At 45.6% G+C, this 22,504-nt stretch overlaps 1 protein-coding gene across 4 annotated transcripts in view; it reads right to left on the reverse strand.

The window, feature by feature from the left end:
- The window catches only part of TAF1 (TATA-box binding protein associated factor 1), a 441,469-nt gene that overhangs the window by 281,423 nt on the left and 137,542 nt on the right, over window positions 1–22,504 (reverse strand). For all 4 annotated transcript variants that reach the window (XM_029607221.1, XM_029607219.1, XM_029607220.1 and 1 more), the window contains exon 16: window positions 12,620–12,820. In XM_029607221.1, the coding sequence (XP_029463081.1) occupies window positions 12,620–12,820 (201 nt within the window). The remainder of the gene's footprint in view (window positions 1–12,619; window positions 12,821–22,504) is intronic.

Raw genomic sequence — 22,504 nt, forward strand, 5'->3', positions numbered from 1 at the left:
CCACTGGAAATCTGTTCCACACATCCTCCACCCTCTCTGTAAAGAAAGGAAAATTGGTTCTTACCTGCTAATTTTCGTTGCTGTAATACAGCAGATCATTCCATGCCAGTGGGTTGTGTATTCCTACCAGCAGATGGAGTCAGAGAACAAAAACTCTGAACACTGCTACATAAGAGAGAGTGCCACCTGCAGGCCCTCAGTATCAGCCTGTACCCAAGGCCTTGAAACTAAACTTCAACTAAACTTCAACCAAGGGCGACCTGGCCCCATATATTGGATCCCTCCCAACTAACCAGAGGTCTAGGTCGCCCGAAACTAACGAAACATACACAGATAAGCCACCGGCCCTGCTGTTTAAGAGAAAGCATTCCTTCAGAATACTAAAAGCTCCACAGACTGTCTTTTGGAGACAGAACGGGGTGGGCCTCTGGAATGATCTACTGTATTACAGGAACGATAATTAGCAGGTAAGAACCAATTTTCCTTTCCTGTACATATTCAGATCATTCCAGACCTTCTAATGGGTGGGCCTCTGAAAGACCCGCTCACAGAACACTGTCATCGAAGGATGCCTCCTCCTGCGTGCTGACATCCAAACCATAAAACTTGGTGAAAATGTGAATGGAAGACCAGACAGCTGTCCTACAAATCTCCTGCGGAGAAAGATGTTGGCACTCCACCCAGGAGGCCACCTGTGCCCTTGTGGAGTGGGCTCTCAACCCCACAGGAGCCTACTTTCCTTTAGAAATGTACACGGAAGCGATAACTTCACAAATCCATCTAGAAATGGTAGCTTTCAATGCTTTGTCTCCCTTCTTGGCCCCAGCAAATAAGACAAAGAGGTCTGACCGTTGAAAAGCATTAGAAACCTCCAGATAGCGGAGAAGGACATGCCGCACATCCAACAAATACAGCTCCCTCTCCCGGGAGGAATCACGGAACCAGTCTGGAAAAGCTGGAAGTTCCACCGAAAGAAGAGACCACCTTGGGCACGAAGAAAGGAACTGTTCACAAGGATACCCTGTCCCGGTAAATTCTCAGGAAAGGGTCTCTACAGGATAAGGTTTGCAGCTCCGAAATCCTCCGTGCTGAACAGATAGCCACCAGGAACACCATTTTCAGAGTCAAATTCTTCAATGACGCCCTCTTCAATGGTTCAAACGGTGCTTAGCATAGAGAGTGGAGTACCAAATTTAAGCTCCACTCCTGGCATACTCTGTGCACTGGCGGACGCAAATGCTTTGCTCCTCTAAGAAACCTGATGATATCCAGATGCGTGTTCAGCTTCTGACCCTGAGCAACATCTCGGAGGGCTCCCAAAGCAGCTACCTGAACTCGAAGCGAGTTAAAGGCTAAGCCCTTAGCTAACCCCACTGCAGGAAATCCAAAATCTGGATCATCCCCACAGCCACAGGGCTCAGGTTCCTCTGCAAGCACCAACCTTCAAACACCTGCCAAACCCTGGCATATGCCATCAACGTAGCAGGTCTCCTAGCCTGAAGAAGAGTGGAAATTACTGACAGCATACCCTTTCAGACGTAACCTCTGCTTCTCAAAAGCCAAGCCATGAGACAGAAATGATTGACCCGATCCGAAAATTTAGGCCCCTGACGCAGAAAGCGCAGAAGATGAGCCAGACAAAGAGGGCCGTCCTCTGCCAGTTGTACCAGATCCACGAACTAGGGACACCTGGGCCACTCCGGAGCCACGAGCACCACGGAACCCACGAAGCGACTCTATCCACCTGAGAACGCAGCCTATGAGAGGCCACGGGGGGAAGACATAGAGAAGAAATCCCATGGGCCATGGACACACTAGAGCATTGAGCCCCACTGATCAAGAGTTTCCTCCTTTGACTGAAAAACCGAACCGTTTTCGAGTTGGCTCGAGTTGCCATCAGGTCCAACTGTGGAGCGCCCACCATCTGACGCAAATGTGATTCCACACCTTGGAGGACAACTTCCACTCTTCGGGGTTCAAGCGCTATCGGCTGAGGAAGTCCACTTGCATGTTTTCCACTCCCGCGACATGCGACGCGACGATGCCCCCGAGATGAATCTCTGCCCAGACGAACAAATGTCATGCTTCCAGTGCCACTGCAGGGCTCCTGGTTCCCCCCTGCCTGTTGATATACGCCACTGTGGTCGCGTTGTCCGACCCCTGACTAAGCACAGGAACACTTGAAGGGCCCGGCGAACCGCCCGGGTTTCGAGTCTGTTGATGGACCAAGATTTCTCAGACATTCACCACGGGCCTTGAGCGGTCTTGTCTTGATACACTGCTCCCCATCCGGAGAGGCTGGCATCCGTAGACGATCACCCAAGCTGGGGGTCCAACTCCACCCCTTTCTCCAGGTTGCGACGCAACAGCCACCAAGAGAGACTGCGTCTGGGTTCTTGAAGAAGAGGCAATGGAATATGGAACTGCTCTGACAAATCATTGAGAGCATCCGCCCCATAAGCCACTCCCGCCTCAAGGCAGGCCGCTTGATAGGGCAAAAAGTCGTCCACTGCTACTGCCTCCGCAACCTTCTGGACCCAACACAGACAGGCACACTGCATCATGCTGGCATACACCCCCATGCGCAGGCCGAGCTCAGAGACCTCAAATAACGCTTCAGCTGAATTTCCAGTTTGCGGTCCTGCATGTCTTTCAAAGCAGCTGCCCCAGCTACTGGGATTGTTGTCTTCTTGGTGACTGCCAAAACAGCCGCATCCACCCGCGGCACTTTCAGAAGGGTCCAAGGTCTCCAGAGAGAGGGGGTAAATTTTTGCCATTGCTCGGCCCACTTTCAAGCCGGAATCAGGAGAGTCCCACTCCCTTGTCACCAACTTCCTGATCTTCTTGGGCACAGGAAAGGTGGTTGTCGATCCTCGCAGACCATTGAGCACCGGATTGACTCCCTCACTATCCGACTCTTCCTGGGAGACCTTAACCCCCAACTCTTCTAAAACTTGGGGAATCAATGGGCACAGCTCCTCCAGCTTGAACAGTCGACAACACGAGGGTCATCCCTCTCCAGGACTGGGAATTCATCCAAGGCTAGGTCATCCGTGTTGGGATCTCCCAGGTCTGGGGAGAGATCAGATCCCTTGTCCGTCCCCTGCACATCTAGGGGGGGCCACTTTGCAGCGTCCCCATAGCATCCCCGTTGGAGTCTGGGTCACCCCATGCCTGATGGAGCCCCAGGGGCCGCAAACCAGCTCCATAGGGGAAAGGGGGGGAGAGGAATCCCCCCCCCCCCAGCACCAGGAGGCCTAGCTGAACGGAGGCCTAACCTAACAGCCCCAGGGGCCCTCTTCTCCCGACCCACAGTTAACACAGAGGGAACGTGAATCCAACGTGAATCCAACCTGCCCCCTGCCGCGCCACTCATGCGGCAGGCAGCCATCTTCTATGCTTTCACCCTATTTACTCCCAGCATGGAGTACAAAAAGCCGGTCCATCTTCCTGAGAGGTTTAGAAACATCCAAAGTCCGTAACAGGCGACATTCCTCTGCATCTCTCTCCCTGTCCAGAGTCGGCAGGGAAATTGATTCAAGTGAAAATCCGAGACCACCTTTGGCAAAAAAGACGGAATAGTATGCAACTGTATCGCCTCTGAAGTCACTCACAAAAACGGTTCCCAGAAAGACAAGGCCTGCAGTTCGGAGACTCCATACGCAGAACAAATTACCACAAGAAACACCATCTTAAAAGTGAGTAACCTCAAGGAGAGGGTATGCAGTGGTCGAAAAGTGGAACCCGCCAAAATATCCAAAACCAGATTAAGATTGCACAAGGGCATCGGTAACTGCAAGGTAGGCCAAAGATGCTTCACCCCTTTTAAGAATCAGGCCACATCTGGATGAACTGACAAAGGTCCACCATCCACCTGGCCTCAGAAACAGGCAAGAGCCGCCACCTGTACCTTCAAGGAATTAAGGGCCAACCCCTTAATCAATCCATCCTGCAAAAAATCCAAAATGAATAGGATCTTAACTGAATGAGGTTCCTCACATCAAGCCTCAAACACTCGCCAAACTCGAACATAGGCTAAGGAAGTGGAGAACTTTCATGCTCAAAGCAAAGTGGCAATCACAGCAATGGAGCATCCTCGCTTCAGCAACCAAGCCCTCTCAAGACCCATACTGTAAGACAAAATTGAGTTGGATCTTCGTGAAGAACAGACCCATGCCGTAGCATCTCTCTGTGGATCAGTAATCGGAGAGCCCACCAGGAGCTTTTGCAGATCTGCATACCAGAGCCTCCTGGGCCAATCTGGAACCACCCCTGTGTGGCTCTCAATTCTCCAAATCATTCTGCCCAACATGGGCCACAAGGAAAAGGCAAATAGAAGCTTGCCTTGCGGCTCCGCCTGCACAAGGATAGAGGCCCAAGGACTTTAGATCTCTTCTGTGACTGAAGAAACGAGGAAGCTTTGCACTGTATGATGTCGCCAGCAAGTCTAGAAACGGGAGGCCCCGGCAATCTACTATCAGCTGGAACACTTCATTTGACAATTCCCATTCTCCTGGATCCAGACTCTGTCTGCTGAGAAAGTCTTCTCTTACATTGTTTTTTCCTGCAATGCATGAAGCTGAGATCTCCTGAAAATGTACTTCCACCCATTCCATGATTTGAGCCATTTTCTGCAATACTTGCTGGCTCCTGGTTCCTCCCTGGCAATTGATGTAAGCGACTGTCATCGCATTGTCTGACATTATCCGGGCCACTCGACCCTGCAAGTGGTCGATGAATTGCAAGCATGCCAACCTGACAGCACGGGCTTCCAGCCAATTGATGCTCCAGAGAGACTCCAGTCTTCAGATGATCTGCTTGCAACCACCACTGTATTTGGATGCTGATCTCCACTGGTAAGTGAAGCCGTATTGAGTAGTCCTGAGACTGCGGACTCCAACGAGCAAGAAGTATGTGCCGAAGAGGATGCATATGCACCCTTGCCCACAAACCACCTCTAGGGTGGCTGCCATCAACGCGAGCACTTACAGGTAAGACCACACTGTTGGGCGATATTGTTTCTGTCAATAGTTGCACCTGCACCATCAGCTTCTGAATGTGGATCTCTGGCAAGAAAACCCTACCTTGCTTTGTGTCAACCAAAATGATAAAGGGGATGGAACAGCTCCCCTATGAGAAAAGGCTAAAGAGGTTAGGGCTGTTCAACTTGGAGAAGAGATGGATGAGGGAGACATGATACAGGTCTTTAAAATCATGAGAGGTCTAGAACGTGAGTTGGTTAATAGAAGGACTAGGGGGCACTCCATGAAGTTCGCAAGCAGCACATTTAAAATAAATCAGAGAAAATTCTTTTTCACTCAATGCACAATTAAGCTCTGGAATTTGTTGCCAGAGGATGTGGTTAGTGCAGTTAGTGTAGCTGAGTTTAAAAAAAGGTTTGGATGAGTTCTTGGAGAAGTCCATTAACTGCTATTAATCAAGTTGACTTAGGGAATAGCCTCTGCTACTACTGGCATCAGTAGCATAGGATCTTCTTAGTGTTTGGATACTTGCCAGGTTTTTGTAGCCTGGTTTGGCCACTGTTGGAAACAGGATGCTGGGCTTGATGGACCCTTGGGCTGACCCAGTATGGCATCTTCTTATGAAATGAACACCAAAGATAGTCCAGTGTCTCGGATGGCTCTAGTTTGCTCTTGGCCAAATTCACCACCCATCTTACTTCCTATAGCAAGGAGATCACCTTATGTGAGACCTGAAGGCTCACTTTCATACTCTTGGCTCGAATCAGCCAATCGTCTAAGTACAGGTGGACCAGAATGCCATCTTTTCTCAACACTGCCACTACCACCACCATGACCTTGGAAAAGGTTCTGGGCACAGTAGCCAAACCAAAGGACAGTGATCGAAACTGATAACATCGCCCCAAAACACAAAAATGCAGAAACTGTTGATGCTCCAACTTTATGGCAATATGTAAGAAAGCTTCTGTCAAATCCAGGCACGTAAGAAGCTCCCCTGAGTGTACTGCCATCTTCACTGATAGTAAGATTTCCATGCAGAAATTAGTCACCTGCAAGGGACGGTTGACTCCCTTGATATCTAGAATGGGGCGAAAGAAACCCTCCATCTTGAGCACTACAAAATAAATGGAATATCAGCCCATATTTTCTTGTGACATGGGCACAGGGACTACAGCCCTCAAGCTGAAGAGTCTTGACAATGTACTCTCCACTGCCCGCCTCTTCTGTGGAGAGCTGCAGGGAGTCACCATGAAAACGTCCCAAGGAACACTGAGAAACTCCAATGCATAGCCATCTCTTATCACCTCCAGAATCCATTAGTCTGACGTGATCTCGACCCACCTCTGAAAAAAAGAGAAATGCAACCCCCTATCTCCTATTAATGGAGGTGGGTCGGCACACCTTCATTGAGAGGCTCAGGGAGCACCGCCACTCAAGCCGCACTCTATCTGCGCTGCTTGGGATGAAAGAACTGAGACTTACCCAAAGGTTGAGTCTTCTGAGAAGCTGCTCCACTGTAGGGTCGAAAGCGTTTGAAAAATCTAGCACGACTCTCATGCTGAAGAAACGCATTACACCTGGTTCTTTATCCTCTGGTAATCGAGGAACCTGGGACTCACTCCGATTATTGGCATTTTTTCCAGCTCACTCCCAAACAAGAGTGAACCTTTAAAGGGCAATTTCATAAGATTAGACTTTGAAATTGTATCAGTTGACCAATACCTAAGCCATAGCTGACGCCTGTTTGCGATTACCGAAGCCACCCTCCTAAAGGAAGTGCAGACCAGGTCGCAGCCCGCATCTGCCAAAAAGGCAGCTGCCGGTTCCATCACTGCCTTGGAATCCACACCAGATTCATTCACTTTCTGAGAGAGAAGTAAACAAGAGCCTCAATTCTCTTATCTTGCACATCCATCAATGTCACTCCCCCTGCGACAGGAATAGTCGTCCTCTTGGTGACGGCACACACAAGCACATCCACTTTTGGAAAGTGTAACTGATCTCTTGCAGCTGGATCCATGGAGTCAGCCCTTCCAAGGCTCATCCCCCTTTAAAATTAGCTTCTGGGGCACCCCATTCAAGATCAATCAATTCTTGAATAACCTCCACAATGGGGAAGAAACATGACGCATTATGCAAAGAAATTAAAATGGGATTTTTCTTTGGCTCAGACATGGAATCAGCACTTGGCACCCCTAGCATCTTCAATGTCGGGGAAATCAGAGCTGGCAACTCATCTCTTTGAAAGAAACACAACATTGTTCTATAAGGCTCCAATCCCGGAGGAATTTCCCCATTCTCCAAGGAGTAAGGATCAGCATCATCCATGCCATCCGGGTCCCTATCAGTGTGAACTGCAGCAGGTCTAGAGATACTCCAACCCTTACCCGCAGTACTAGGTGTGCAAGAATGCGCAGCCTGCGATCCTGAACTGTTAGGATTGGCTGGAACTGCCGACTGCGCCTGAAGAAAGGACTGTAGCCCTTGAAAAAATTCCACCCAAGAAAAAGCAGAGAGATCCATATCAAAACCAAGTGGCATCGGTCCTTTCCCCACTGACAAACCAGTCAGGGGAGCCCCAAAACCAGATGAAACCACTGGCAGTTCCCCCCCTCCTTTTCCATTCCCACATCATGCTGGGTAGGACCAGGCTTAGCAAAATCAGTCAGAGACAATTCTCCCTGAGCCTCCAAGCAGCATTGACACAGCCAGAGGGGAAGCCAGGCTGTGATGCCTGAATATGGCAAGCAGCACAAAGGCTTCTTTTAAACTGACGGCATGGAAAACTCGCTATCTCTATGCTCCCAAAAAAAACCCACCCAATAACTGTGCGCCCAGTTGCACTCATAATAAGCGCTTACCATGGACACCCAAAAAGAAAGTGCTCAAATCGTGGTTCAGCTAGGCACCCACCTAAGCACCTAGCTGAGCGCTTACCCGAGCACCCACCTAAGTGCCCTTAAGTGCACACCTGAGCGCCCACCTAAGCTCACACCCGAGCTCGCAAGCATGAACTGATGTCAGACACTGTTTCGCAGTAGCCTAGTGCGCAGAAAAGCGAGCGAACACCACCGCAGCCTCTACACAGCAAGTAAGCAAAGCCTGAGAGCAGGGCCTAGCCAAAAAGGCTGCTCAACCTGCCACAACTCCCCACGCTTTCTCAGAGATGGGAACGGACATCGGATCAGCATGCTGAGCTCGGAGACCAGCAGGGGAATGGAATCCCTAAAATTAACTCCCCTTTTTTTTCATTACTCTTTACCTGAGCTCAGACCGTCCCAACCAAATACAGAGTCGGTCTCCAGCTACGGGGGGGAGAAAAGGCCTTCACCATTGCACTCAGCTTCCTGCATCTGCTAGCCTCTCAGCTGTTTGTCTCTCCATAGCTAAGCCAACACCGGGAAAAAAAACCAGCTACTGGACCAAGGCACTCATCTGAAGGAGGGATCTGCAGATATCAACTCAGGAAAATTCTATTGAGGGAGGAACCATAAGGTATCACCAGAGGAGAGCAGGACAAATGAACCACCTTCTTCTTTTCTCCTTCTACAATTTTTTTTTTTTAATTTACTATTTATTAAGTTTTTTCAATGATAATTACATACATTGAATGGAAAATATAGCATATTACAGAATAACATTCGAAACAAGATATTATATATAGCTCTAACATTAAATGTGCTATAACAAGCCCTCAACTTGGGGGAGTCCAGCAATAAAAGACGAATTTGTTATATAAAGGCAAAAAAAAATACAATGATAAATCGCTGTTAAGAGGGGTATTTTCACTTCTTAAACGGACTAGATCCTAATAGAAGGTCCAAACATACCCAGTTTAAACTTTAACATCTACATTTTCTGCTTCCTTATTACTTAGAAAGTGCCTCAATTGGGAGGGCAAAAAAAAAGTATATGTAACATCTCTAATTTTTATAATACATTTGCAAGGAAATCTGATAAAAAATTGTGCTCCCATTTTCAAAACCCTAGGTTTGAGCTCTAAAAACTCCTTTCTTTTCAACTGTGTTTCCCTCGCCAAGTCTGGAAACACCTGAACTCTAAACCCTAAAAAGGGTTCCCGCTGGCTACGAAAGAAAGCTTTTAAAACCCAGTCTCTGTCCGAGTCTAAAAGAAATGATATAATCAAGGTTGCTGGTTGTGGAATTTCCTCTGAAGATGTTTCAAGAAACTCAGTTAAATTTAAGTTCGCTGGGGAGAGCTGTTGCATTCCAGAATTTTCACAGGGAATTTTTTTTCTTATATGTAAATAATATATACGTGAAATCGGCGGTAAAACTTCTTTTACAATCTTCAAATTTTCCACTGCATACTTATTCCATAGTTCAGTCGGAGATGTTGTCAATTTCTTGGGAAAATTAATTAATCTGATATTTTTCCCCCTCTGTTGATTTTCCAGACTCTCTATTTTTCTAAGGAGGTATAAATTATCTTTCGCCATTTCTTGATATTGATTTTTCAAAGAAAATACATCTGTCTTAACAGATTTCATTTCTTTTTTCAATTCCATTTGCTTCCCTTTTATTTTTTTAATCTGAACATTCATCTGTCCCATTTTACTTGCAACATCATCCAGCTGAATAGGAAGCTGGTAGGAAGCAGAGGGCCCGCAAGAGGCTGAATTTAGAAGCCTCAACGCCGGGTCTATATCGAAGGCCGATGGACGCCCATGTCCTTAGAGGGATTCTGGAGCCGGGAGGAGAGTCGCTGGAAGCTGCCCAAGGAGACGCGTTAACATCGGACAGCTTCCCTGACTCGTTAACTTCTCTGTCCCCGGTGGAACGGACACCCCCCCGAAAACCCGGCAATTAAGAGGACAGCTACCCAGGCCCTGACGGAGAGGACCCCGGAAGGCACCAGGGACGAGCCGGCACGGCATGCGGAAGGAATTCTAAATGCAGTGCGGAGCACGCGAATTGCCGGGCTAGAAGGGAAAAGAGACCGAAGAGGAGAAGAACAAATCCCAGATGAACTTTTGCAATGGCAATCCGAAGAAGATGAAGAAGAACCGTTACAGGAGAAACCATGTGAATTACTTCAACTGGTAAGACCGGAGCTGTTTACTTTAGAAGTTATTTGGACTGCCATAGAAACTCTACAATTTTTTTTAAAGCAAGCCCCAGTAGGGAGATGTACATCCACCATCTGCTGGAGAAGGAGAATACCGGCGGGCTGATGTCAGTGCAGGGATATATGTATCGTGACATCAGCTTTGCTCTATTTCCATCTGCTGGTAGAGGTGCATAACCCACTGGTGTGAATTAACCTGTCTGAATGCTAAGAAAGATAATTTTTGCGCATTGATTTAAATGATTTTAAACAATCCAGCTGCCCTCTTTCTTCAGGTAAGGAGTTTGAAAGCTTCGGGGCAGCAACAGAGAAGGCCCACTCTCATGTCATGAATAGACATGCCTGACAAACTGTGGGTATATCAAGCCGTCCTTAAAAAGCGAGGTGGGCAAGAAAGATGTACAAGTGCGTTTGCCCATGGTAGTGAATTAGAGCACATAAGCTTAAATGTTATCAGTTTTATATTGCCCGCGTTGGACGACAGGTAGCCAGTGTAGAATGGCTAGTACAGAAGTAATGTGATCTCTACGATTTTTCCTGTAATAAGACGTGCAGCCGCATACAATTGAATTAGTCTCTATCTGTCCTCACGTTCTTATGCTTCAAACACTTGAGAAAGAGACACAGAAAATTCAATTGAATAATCTCAACACCTAGGATGCAACTGATTAATTCCAGGATCTGGGAAAGAGATTCAAGACAAACTGTACAAATTAATCTCAACACTGCGAACTGACTCATTCATTCCCAGTATTTATTTATTTACTAGCAGACCCCTGCCACGCGTTGCAGTGGCTGAGTCAGATTCTTTGCCCTCCCTGCCCCTTCCCCTTGCTCATTTAGCTCAGTCACTCATCCTCTTCCCCCTTGGTCACTCCCCCCTCCTTCCCTCCCCTGTCCCCACTCCAACTCTGTCCCCTCACACTCACCTCTCCCCTCATTCTTCCTCCCCTGACAGTTACCTCCCTCCTCATTCTCCCTCCCCTCACTGTCACCTCAGTGACTCCCCACCTGGTGAGGGCCGTTTTGTAACCTTTCGAAGATGGTGCACATTTTGTGTAAGTATTTGTGTGGGCCCTCCCCCTTTGTACCCCAAAGTAATCCCCACAGAAACGTTGTGTTTATATAAGCCTCCCCCACCCTCCCCTCCCCCCCAGGCCGGTGAAATAGACTAACCCACAAGATTTGCAGAATCTCGGAACTGCCCCCTGGCCCCCCCGAACATGGACGCAAGAACATCACCACGCCTCCCCCCTGCAGGCCCAACGATACCTTTCAAAAATGGTAGTCGGTGGAGCGGGCGTTCGTTCCGGCATGGAAGTATTGGTGCCGGGCCCTGGAGGTGGAGCAATGGCAGCGGTCGTCTCGCTCAGATAGTAAGGGCGAAGGTGCGCCGGTTGCCAGTTCAGAAAATGGCGTCGACGGGCCCTCGCCCTTACTATGTCACATGGGCTACTGCCGCTATTGGCGTTCCCGAGTGTCCTAGTAAGGGAAAGAGCTGTCGGCGCCATTTTGATTGCTGGCAGCCGACAGCCGTAGTGTATGCGATGTGTCCCGGAGCTGTGTTGCCCCCCCGCTGGAGCAGCCCGAACTATTCTGCAGTTTTCCGTGCGTTCGGAGGTTGAGGGCAGTAAGTAGAAAAGTCAAGTGCGTGAGGGGTGTGAGGAGGGTGTTTGTGTGTGAGTTCGTAGGGTGTGGGAATTGCAATCATGTGGCATGTGAGTGGCCTCCCGGTGTAGCATGCTGGTATTTAGTGGGTTTTTGTGTGTTTTTTGAGGGTGTGTGAAATAAGTACAATTGGCATGTGTGTGGGGGTGTGTGAGGAGGGTGGATTTGTGTCAGCTCGGAGGGTGTGTGAATCGCAAACATTGGTCACGTGTGTGTGTGGGGTATGAGCGTTTGTGCAAGGTGTAAGAGCTTCCGCTTCCGTCCACCAGATGTCGCTGTTTTGTGGAACCAAATTTTAAAACTTTTTTACCAGCCCCCGGTGTGACATATATGAAATGTAAGTGTAGAAGAGCCTTGCCGTATGTGAGGTGAAACTTGTGTCCAAATTTGAACGCAATCGGTTAAGTGGTTGCTGAGATTAGCGATTTGGTACAAACTATTTAACATTTATATAGATTTGTTAGCTTTTCTATACAGACATTCGTGGGTACATCATGGCCGGTTTACATTGTAACTGTTCAACAAAAGGAAAAATACAATTAACAGGATGGGGAAGCGGAAGCAGCGGAGAAGAGAGGAGAAAGAGCAACAGCATAAATGAAAGAAAAGTATCGAGATTGATAGGAACAGAACTGAGAGCTGGAGAAGTATATGATATATGCATGATAAGAAGGAGATTCACTGAGTGCCTCTAATTAATCTCCAGTGTCTGTGGCATTCTCTCAGACACTGTGCAGTAATACCAGCACAGAAAGACTCACTGCTTCATTGTTTCTGACTGAGGTACTTTCTTTAATACTAAGCAGGATTGCCAGGAAGGATATCTCATTGTTTACCTGCTGTTGACTAGACTTGCATCCTTATCAAACAGATGTACTTACCTGCAAAAAGTCTCTAATATGGGTATTTGCCCGTTTCGAGTTGGGTCCAGGAACCTCAAAAAGGGGGCACTGCTGGCCCACTACAAAGATATCCACCAGGTCTCGGACATAGTAACCTTGCCGTGTGCGGATTATCAGAAAGTCTGTCTCAGGCATTTTATGCAGATAAATTGGAGACCTGAACAGGTTATTTTCAAAAGCCTGATAACAAACAAGAAAACATTAATGTCACCACAGTTTTAGTAACAAATCATAAAATTCAAGCAACAGAACTGGTCTGTGTGATGAAAGAGCAGTACATAGTCTCATGTTGCAAAAAATAATTTTTATATTGAATAGTCTGACTGATTATTGGTTAACACTAGTCATGAATCATTCCCTTTAAGTCTCTCGCTGATAATGAGACCGAAGGAGAGAAAACCTAAAGATCCCAGTAGAGGGACACTTCAAACTTAAGTCTCTCTTTCAACAATCAGAGTATGTATACCAAGGTGATTTAAAAACCTGTAGGGAGCTTGCAGGTCATACCCATAAACCTGCAAAGAGCTTCCCTTTGAAAACTGGGGCCAGCAAGGACTGGGGATTCTTTTGTACATGCTTAGCTTGCACCTGCTCTGACATAGGAACAAAGTATGCATATTAAAATGTGTGGAGATTTTAAAATGAAACCCGTGTGTACGTTACCTTCACCACACCCTGTGCAAAGGTTTCTCCGCACCGAAGGAGACATTTTTACATGGGTAAGCCTGGGCTTACCCACCTAAAACCTACCTAATCCAACAGAGAGGTAAAAAAAAAAAAAAAAAAAACCCCAAACACTCTAATACAAAAAATAATTGCAAAAAAAATGAAAAGTAAAAATATTTAGAAAATGAAGGTAACTCAAATGCAAAATATATTTTCTTTATGACAATGCTGAGAAAGAAAATAAAGAAAATTATAATATTCCAACATGAATACATTTTAGAAAAGTGCCAGCTTCAGTGAAAAATATATGGAAAAATAAAAATCATAAACAAATATTTAGGAATGTCATTATCATGCTTAAGTGAGACACTTTAAGAGGCAAAACCAATAATGAAGTCTTGTTACTCATTCAGCTGGCAAAAGAGAGGTATATTTTCACATCTGCACAGGTTCCTGACCAGGGAAAGGAAATTCAGGCAGTCTCCATTTGGACAGTATCTGATAAATAACTAGGAAACTAATAACTACATAGGATAAAACTACAAACCAAAGTATAAAAAGTGTATGAATGTTCATACAAAGAAAAAAACACAAATACATAGAATACAAAAACGGAGAGAAACAAATTATAGGGGAGACAATTATGAATATCCTATGTTTGCATTTTTAGCCTGTCAATTTTCAAAAGGAAAACAGTCTGTTTATTTATTTATGCGTTTTATATACCGTCATTCCAAAATGAGATCACAATGGTTTACAAAATCAGTGTTCGGATTCTGGGTCAACATTCCCATAATGGGTCAACAGTCATATTCTGGGTCAGTACAACGGCAGATACATATCCGAGGTAATATTTTTACATAATCTAGTTCATCACAATATCAAATACATATTCTAGGTCAACACATTAATATCAAGTGCAAGTTAACTAGGGTGCTATGATGGATTGTAACCTATAATTTTCGATACATTATCCTTCATGTTATACTTTGTAAAAGCAAGTTTGCTTATCGAAACGGTGTTTCCGTAGATAGCAGGATGAATTAGCCATGCTGTCTGGGAACGTTCACACGACCGGGAAGTAAGCAGAGTTTTTCTCAGGTAGTGACAGAGTTTTTAACTCTGTGCGGCTGCGCGGTTGTCTTCCCGCACGAATCCATTTTCTCCTCAGTCTCTTTGTAGCCAAGCGAGGTGTATGGTGAAGGCGTTGAATAGCCATAGACTGTCTAGGGAGGTGGGAGGGATCGCATGGCTAATTTATCCTATCTACGGAAACACCGTTTACAGTAAGCAAACTTGCTTTTTCCCATTGATAGCAGGGCTGAATTAGCCATGCTATCTGGGAGTCCCAAGCTCCCGGGTTATGTCCATGTAGTATTGCTGTTAAGTTCAGGACACTAACCCTTAGTTAGAGTAGACAGTCTCAGGAATTATTAGGGGTTGTCAAAACTGCTGAACCCAGTGCTGCATCTGAAGATGCTTGTTTGTCAATGCAGTAGTGTTATGTGACGGTATGAAGAGAAGACCAAGTTGCCGCTTTGCAAATGTCTAATAGCAGAACCTTTTGTAAATGGGCAACAGATGCTGCTGTGGCGCGTATTTGGTGCGCTTTTGGCTTGTCGCTGAGATTAATAGAATGTTTTATATAACAGAATTCAATGCATTGGGATAACCAACCTGCGATGGTTCTGTTAGAAATGGGTTGACCCTGGTTATTTGGATTGAAGGAGAGGAATAATTGCGATGGTCTGGATGGAGAATGCGTTCTCCGTTTATAATAAGCCAATGCTCGTTTACAGTCTAATGAGTGTAGGAGTTTGTCTTGTTCATTGTGATGAGGCTTAGGTTTGAAGATTGGTAGAGTAATGGTCTGATTAATATGAAATGTCGATACCACCTTGGGAAGGAAGGTAGGATGAGGCCGAAGAGTGACCTTGTTGTGGTAAAATTCTAAGTAAGGGGAATAGTGAACTAAGGCTTGTAGCTCACTTACTCTCCTTGCTGATGTGATTGCCACGAGGAATACTGTTTTCCAGGTTAAGTATTTTTATGTGGCATGAATCAAAAGGTTCAAAGGGAGACATCATTAGTTGTTCAAGGACGATGTTTAGATTCCATGGTACAGGTGGCTTTGTCACCGACGGCCATAGATGTAACATGCCGCGCATGAATCTGGAGACTAAAGGATGGTTAGAAATAGGAAGATCGTTATGAGAGAGATGAAAAGCCGCAATGACACTAATATGCACTCGAACTGAAGTCTCCACTAGTCCGGCAAGGACTAGTGTGAGGAGGTATTCCAGTAGCTGTGAGACCGTAGATAAGAAAGGATCCAGTTGTCATGGCTTGCACCACTCTGCGTAACAATGCCATTTTCCTGCACAGTTACATCTGCTTGAGGGTTTTCTGGAAGCAATTAGTATGTCATCTAGTTGTGAAGGAAGGCCCAGGTGGTTTCAATCGCCATGCCATCAGATGGAGGGAGTTGTTCATTGGATGGAGGAAGGAGCCTACTTCTTGTGTTAATAGTTGTGGATGATTCATCAGCGGAATCGGTGGGAGTATGGAAAGTCGCATGAGGTACGCATACCATGGTTGTCTTGGCCATGCCGGGGCTATGAGAATCATGTCCGCTACATCTTGTACTCATTTCTGAATTGTTCTTGATATTAGCGGAATGGGGGGGTAGGCGTACAGCAAGCCCCCTGTCCATGGAATGAGGAAGGCATCTGGAGCCAGTCGAAGTTTGCTGGGGTAAATGGAGCAAAGGTTTTGTGTTTGACGATTGTTTTCTGTTGCAAAGAGATCTATTATCGAGCTGATAGCTACTTCCCGATTTAAAGTACATTCGTGTGGATGAAATATTCTGCTCAGGTGATCCGCTGTAACATTGTCCAGCCCTGGGAAGTAAGTGGCTTGAATCGACACGCAGTTTCTGTTTGCCCAAAATAGTATTCGAAGAGCTTCTCGACAGAGTGTCCATGAACCTGACCCCTCCTTCCTTGTTTATGTAGAACATGGTGACTTGGTTGTCCGTATACACCATGAGGCGCTTGTCATGTATTTGAGGAGAAAAGGTTTGTATTGCTCTCCAGATAGCGCAAAGTTCCAGGAGGTTGATCTGGTATGTGCATTCTTGAGGAGACCAGAGACCCTGAGTCTTCAGATCAAATAGATGGGCTCCCCAACCCTTTCTGGAGGCATATGTCGTGAGTGTCAGCTGATGTGGAGGCAACCGAAAGGGAGCTCCCGAGGATAGGTTGGTGGGGGATATCCACCATCGAATGTTCGTGCACATCTGTGTGGTAAGTCTTATCCTGGTAGAGAGGGGTTGCAGGAACTGTGACCATTGATTTTTTAGGCCCCATTGCAAATGGTGCATGTGTAGTCTCGTGTAGGGAACCACATGGATAGCCGCTGCCATGCGAACTAGCAATTGGAGGACCTGATGTGCCGAAGCATGGGATTGATTGTATAACTTTTGAGCTAGGGAGGAGAGAGTTTGGATCCTGTCTTGTGGAAGGTAGGCTCTCTCTTCCATTGTGTTGATGAGCGCTCCAATGAACTGCAGTGTTTGGGTTGGTTGCAGATTTGATTTCTCATAATTTATCAGGAAACCCAATGTCTGTAGACAGTTGATAGTTTGGATCGTGTGTGCTCGTAGAGTGGCTTGATTCGAGGCCACTAATAGCCAGTTGTCCAGATAGGGAAAGATCTGGATCGATAGTTATCTGAGGTGAGCCATCAGCACCGCTAAACATTTCGTGAATACTCTTGAGGCTGAAGACAGGTCAAAGGGTAGGACCTTGTATTGATAGTGCTTGTTTAGAGCTTGGAAACAAAGGTAGCGACTCGAAGAAGGGTGCATGGGTATATGGGAGTAAGCATCCTTCAGGTCTATGGAACATAGCTAGTCTTCGGGTTTTAGGAGGGGTAGTATGTTCTTGAAAGAAGTCATCTTGAACTTTTCCTTTTGGATGTGTTTGTTGAGGTTCCGTAAATCTAAGATTGGACGAAGGCCTCCGGACTTTTTTGGAATGAGAAAATAATGGGAGTAGAATCCTTGATTTTGTTGTGACGGTGGAATGCTTTGAATTGATTTTTGGATCCATAGATTTTTTAGTTCTTCCAGGGGGCACGTTGAATGGGTTGATGTACTTCGGAAATGAGGTACATGGGGAAGGGATGGGAGATTCATAAAATTCAGTTGATACCCCTCTTTGATGATGTCTAGCACCCAACAATCTGTGGTGATCGCTTTCCAATTGGTATAGAAATGCTGTAGGTGGCCACCTATGAATGGTGGTGGAGGTGGCTTGGGATAGCTCAAAAAGATGGTGTCTGCTTCTGAGGGGCTGATGTACCTTGTTTTTGTGGCCGCTGTTGATGAGAGTGTCCACGCGATTGTTGAGGTTGAGATTGGAATCTTTGATGCGTATAGTGTTGTGAACGGTAGGTATTAAAAGGTTTAAAGGGTGCCCTTGGATAGGATTTTCTCCTAAAGGAAGGGTAACATTTTCTGGAAGATGTATGAGGGTCCATTGGAGATGTGAGAGATAGTACAGCAGTACTTTGCTCTTTTGAAGTGAGTTACTGTTTCTGAAAACTTATCTCCAAATAAGTTATCCCCCGTGCAGGGAATATCTGCTAACTTATCATAACGTCTTCCTAATTGCACTTGCTCTTAACCAAGACATTCGTCGGGCCGCTATCGCTGTTGCAGAAGACCTTGCGGAGACTCAAATGATTCATAAACAGACCTAACCAAATGACCACGACATTCTTCCATGTCAGTAAAGGGTTGTGGTAAGGTGTTATCTGATGTTAAGCAGATGGGGCGCAATTTTTGAAGACATTCAAATAAGTATTGGATTATATAAAACTGGTGATGCTGAATCTTCGTTGTTAACATCGAGGAATGGAATACCTTACGGCCAAAATCGTCCATAGACTTATGGTCCTTTCCAGGGGGTGAACTGGCATGAAGTTTTGATCTTTTTGCCTTTAATAGTGCAGACTCTACTACAACCGAATTGTGAGGTAACTGGGCGGAATCGTAGATTGCAGAACTACGCATTCTGTACTTGGTCAGTTTTTCTTGATGCAGCAATTGTGGAAAAAGGTTTTTCCCACATTTTGAGGAGTATTGCATCCAGAACCGAATGAGGTTGTAGAGCCGTTGGTTCTGGTGGCATTTCAAAAATCTTCAGTATACCAAGCGTTTCAGATCTGGGATCTGGAACTTTTCCTGTCTCCACATTTAGTAGAGTTTCTACTTTCTCGATGAATTTTGCGTAGGATAGATCTTCTGGTGGGGAATAAGGTTCTGGTAGACCTTCCGAAGGGTCAGAAGGCATTCCAATGGAGGAACTAGGTGAAGATGATGTCCACTGAGAATCCGGGCTATCTGGTCGAGTCGGGATTGGAGATGGTGCAGGAGGCTGAGCTGGTCATGTAGGACTTGGTGATGCCGGTGGTGAAAGTTGGGGAGATTCCTTTGAAGGCTGGGGGTGTGCAGACTTCAAATCCTGGAAAAAAGTATTTAATGCTTGTGAAATCTGTAGCATTGCTTTGGATGCTAGTTGTTTCAGTTGTGGTAGTATTAGTGATGGAGCCGATATGGGCGGAAGTGCTCCTAGGAGGATATCCTGAGGCGTTAGTGATGATTTATGCCTTTTAGGAAGAGGCGCTGTAAGTGGAGGTGATTGTGGTCTATCATGGAGTGACCATTCTGATATAGATTCCCCACTAACTGAAGGCGCTCTAGAGGACTCAGAACTGTGGTCGGAAAGGAGCTGTACATCCATACATCCATCTCAGAGTCTGAAGCAGGTCATTTTGATGAAGTAGAATGACTCGACATTGCTGAACGTGAGGAAGGATCTCTCCATGCGATTGTTGGGGCTGAGATTGGAATCTTTGATGCGTATAGTGAGTCGTACGCTTTATATGCATTGTAGATGTGTCATGCGTCGATGCGCCAAGGAATAATAGAAACTGTAAAAATGAACATGTAAACATGTAATCTATAGTGTTCTTTCTTAGTATGCTGTAATAACATAATTGAAACATATGCGCGCGGACTCTGGAAAAACAAATCACTATGCACCCACTCCTACAATTTGGGACGGGCGTCTGGACTGATCCGTGGTACTACAGGAACGAAAATTATCATATACATACCCAGATCAGTTCAGACCATGGGATGTACCAAAGCTTCCCTAACCCAGGTGGGACCTTGCAAGTCTTGCATGCAGTACACCACTGCCAAAGTCATCACTGTGCGGAGCCTGAACATCCAGGCAGTAGTGGCGAGCAAACGTGTACAGCGTTTTCCAAGTAGCAGCTCAGAAAATCTCCTGGGGTGACACCAAGTGGCACTCTGCCCAAGACGCTGCTTGAGAACGAACAGAATGGACTTTCAATCCTTCAGGAACAGGTCGACATTTGCAAATGTATGCTGACGCAATGGCTTCTTTCAACCAGCATGCAATCATTGCTTTGGAAGCTTTTTAACCTTTCCTGGGACCACTCCAAAGGACAAACAAATGATCTGAAAGTCTGAAAGAATTTGTGACCTCCAAATAGCGTACCAGAGCTCAGCAAATGTTGAGACAACTAAGTTCACGTGCATGCGGGGCCTCGCCCCACAAATCAGAAAAAGCCAGAAGATCCACTGACTGATTTAAATAAAAAGGAGAGACCACTTTTAGTAAAAAAGATGGGACTTTTCGAAGAGAAATCCCCGAATCAGAAATTCTCAAAAAGGGTTTCCTACAAGAGAGAGCCTGTAACTCTGATACTCTGCGGCCTGAGTATATAGCCACCAAAAACACCGTTTTCAACATAAGGTCCTTAAGGTTGAGCACACAATACGTGAAGTACTAGATTAAGACTCGACGACGGGCATACCAGACGGACTGGTGGCTTCAAATGCCATACGCCTCTGAGGAAACGCACCACATCTGGATGAGATGCCACCGAGCTGCCAACCAGAGTGCCTAGGGCCGCTACCTGTACTTGGAGGGAGTTAAAAGACAAGCCCTTGGCTAACTCATTTTGCAAAAAGCTTAACATCTAAGCAATCGTAGCGTGTCTGGGAAAAATGTCTCGCTCACGACACAACGTCTCAAAAACTCTCCACACCCGAACATACGAAAGAGAGATAGATGTTTTTCTGGCCTGCAGCACAGTAGTGATACCTGCCTCAGAGTACCCTTTCTTCCTCAATCTCCTCCTTTCAAAAACCAGGCCACTAGACAAAAGCGATCAGCCTGGTTGAAATATATAGGACCTTGGCGAAGAAGATGTGGAAGATGTCAGTCGTAGAGGCCCATCCACAGCCAGATTGATTAAGTCCACGAACCAAGGACGTCTGGGCCATTCGGGAGCCACTAGGATTACCGACCCTTGGTGGACCTCTATCCTGCGAAGAACCTTGCCCACCAGAGACCAAGAAGGAAACACGTAAAGAAGAACCGACGTTGGCCAGGGAAGTACTAGCGCATCGACTCCCTCTATGCCGTGATCCCTTGCAGTTTTTTGCCCTAACCTCTTTAGCCTTTCCTCATAAGGGAGCTGTTCCATCCCCTTTATAATTTTGGTCCCCCATTCTCTGTACCTTCTCCATCGCAACTTTATCTTTTTGTGAGATGCGGCAACCAGAACTGTACACAGTACTCAAGGTGCGGTCTCACCATGGAGTGATAGAGGCATTACAACATTTTCCGTTTTATTCACCATTCCCTTCCTAATAATTCCTAACATTCTGTTTGAATTTTTGACTGCCGCAGCACACTGAACAGACTATTTCAATGTGTTATCCACTATGACGCCTAGACCTCTTTCCTGGGTGCTAGCTCCTAATATGGAACCTAACATTGTGTAACTACAGCATGGATTATTTTTCCCTATATGCATCACCTTGCACTTGTCCATATTAAATTTCATCTGCCATTTGGATGCCCAATCTTCTAGTCTAGCAAAGTCCTCCTACAATTTATCACAATCCACTTGTGATTTAACTACTCTGAATAATTTTGTATCATCTGCAAATGTGATTACCTCATTCGTCATATTCCTTTCCAGATCATTTATAAATATATCAAAAAGCACCGGTCCAAGTACAGATTCCTGAGGAATGCCACTGTTTACCCTTTTCCACTGAGAAAATTGACCATTTAATCCTACTCTCTGTTTCCTATCTTTTAATCAGTTTGTAATCCACGAAAGGGCATCACCACGTATCCCATCACTTTTTAGTTTTCTTAGAAGCCTCTCATGAGGAACTTTGTGAAATGCCTTCTGAAAATCCAAATACACTATTTCACCATGTTTATTAACCCCTTCAAAAAAAATGAAGCAGATTTGTGAGGCTAGACTGTGCTGTGTTCCATTAAACCATATCTTTCAATATGCTCTGTGATTTTGATCTTTAGAACAGTTTCCACTATTTTTCCCAGCACTGGAGTCAGGCTACTGGTCTATAGTTTCCTGGATCACCCTTGGAGCCCTTTTTAAATATTAGGGTTACATTGGCCACCCTCCAGTCTTCAAGTACAATGGATGATTTTAATGATAGGTTACAAATTTTAACTAATAGATCTGAAATTTCAATTTTTAGTTCCTTCAGAACCCTGGGGTGCATATCACCTGGTCCAGGTGATTTGCTACTCTTTAGTTTGTCAATCTGGCCTACTACATCTTCCAGATTCACAGTGATTTGGTTCAATTCATCTGGCTCATCACCCTAGAAAACTATCTCCAAAACCGGTATCTCCCCAATATCCTCATTAGAAAACACAGAAGCAAAGAATTAATTGTCTTTCTGCAATGGCCTTATCTTCCCTAAGAGCCCCTTTAACCCCTCAGTCATCTAACGGTCCAACCCTCACAGGTTTCCTGCTTCAGATATATTTTTAAAAGTTTTGTTTTTTTTTTATAAGTTTTTGCCTCTAAGGCCAACTTTATTTCAAATTCTCTCTTAGCCTGCCTTATCAATGTTTTATACTTAGCTTGACAATGCTTATGGTTTTTCCTATTTTCTTCAGATGGCTCCTCCTTCTGATTTTTTAAGGATTTTTTGGCTAAAATTGCCTCTTTCAGCTCACCTTTTAACCATGCCAGTAATCGTTTTGCCTTCCTCCCACCTTTCTTAATGCCTGGACTATATCTGGACTGCGCTTCTAAGATTGTATT

This window comes from Rhinatrema bivittatum, chromosome 6, assembly GCF_901001135.1.
Source record: "Rhinatrema bivittatum chromosome 6, aRhiBiv1.1, whole genome shotgun sequence".
Lineage (NCBI taxonomy): Eukaryota > Metazoa > Chordata > Amphibia > Gymnophiona > Rhinatrematidae > Rhinatrema > Rhinatrema bivittatum.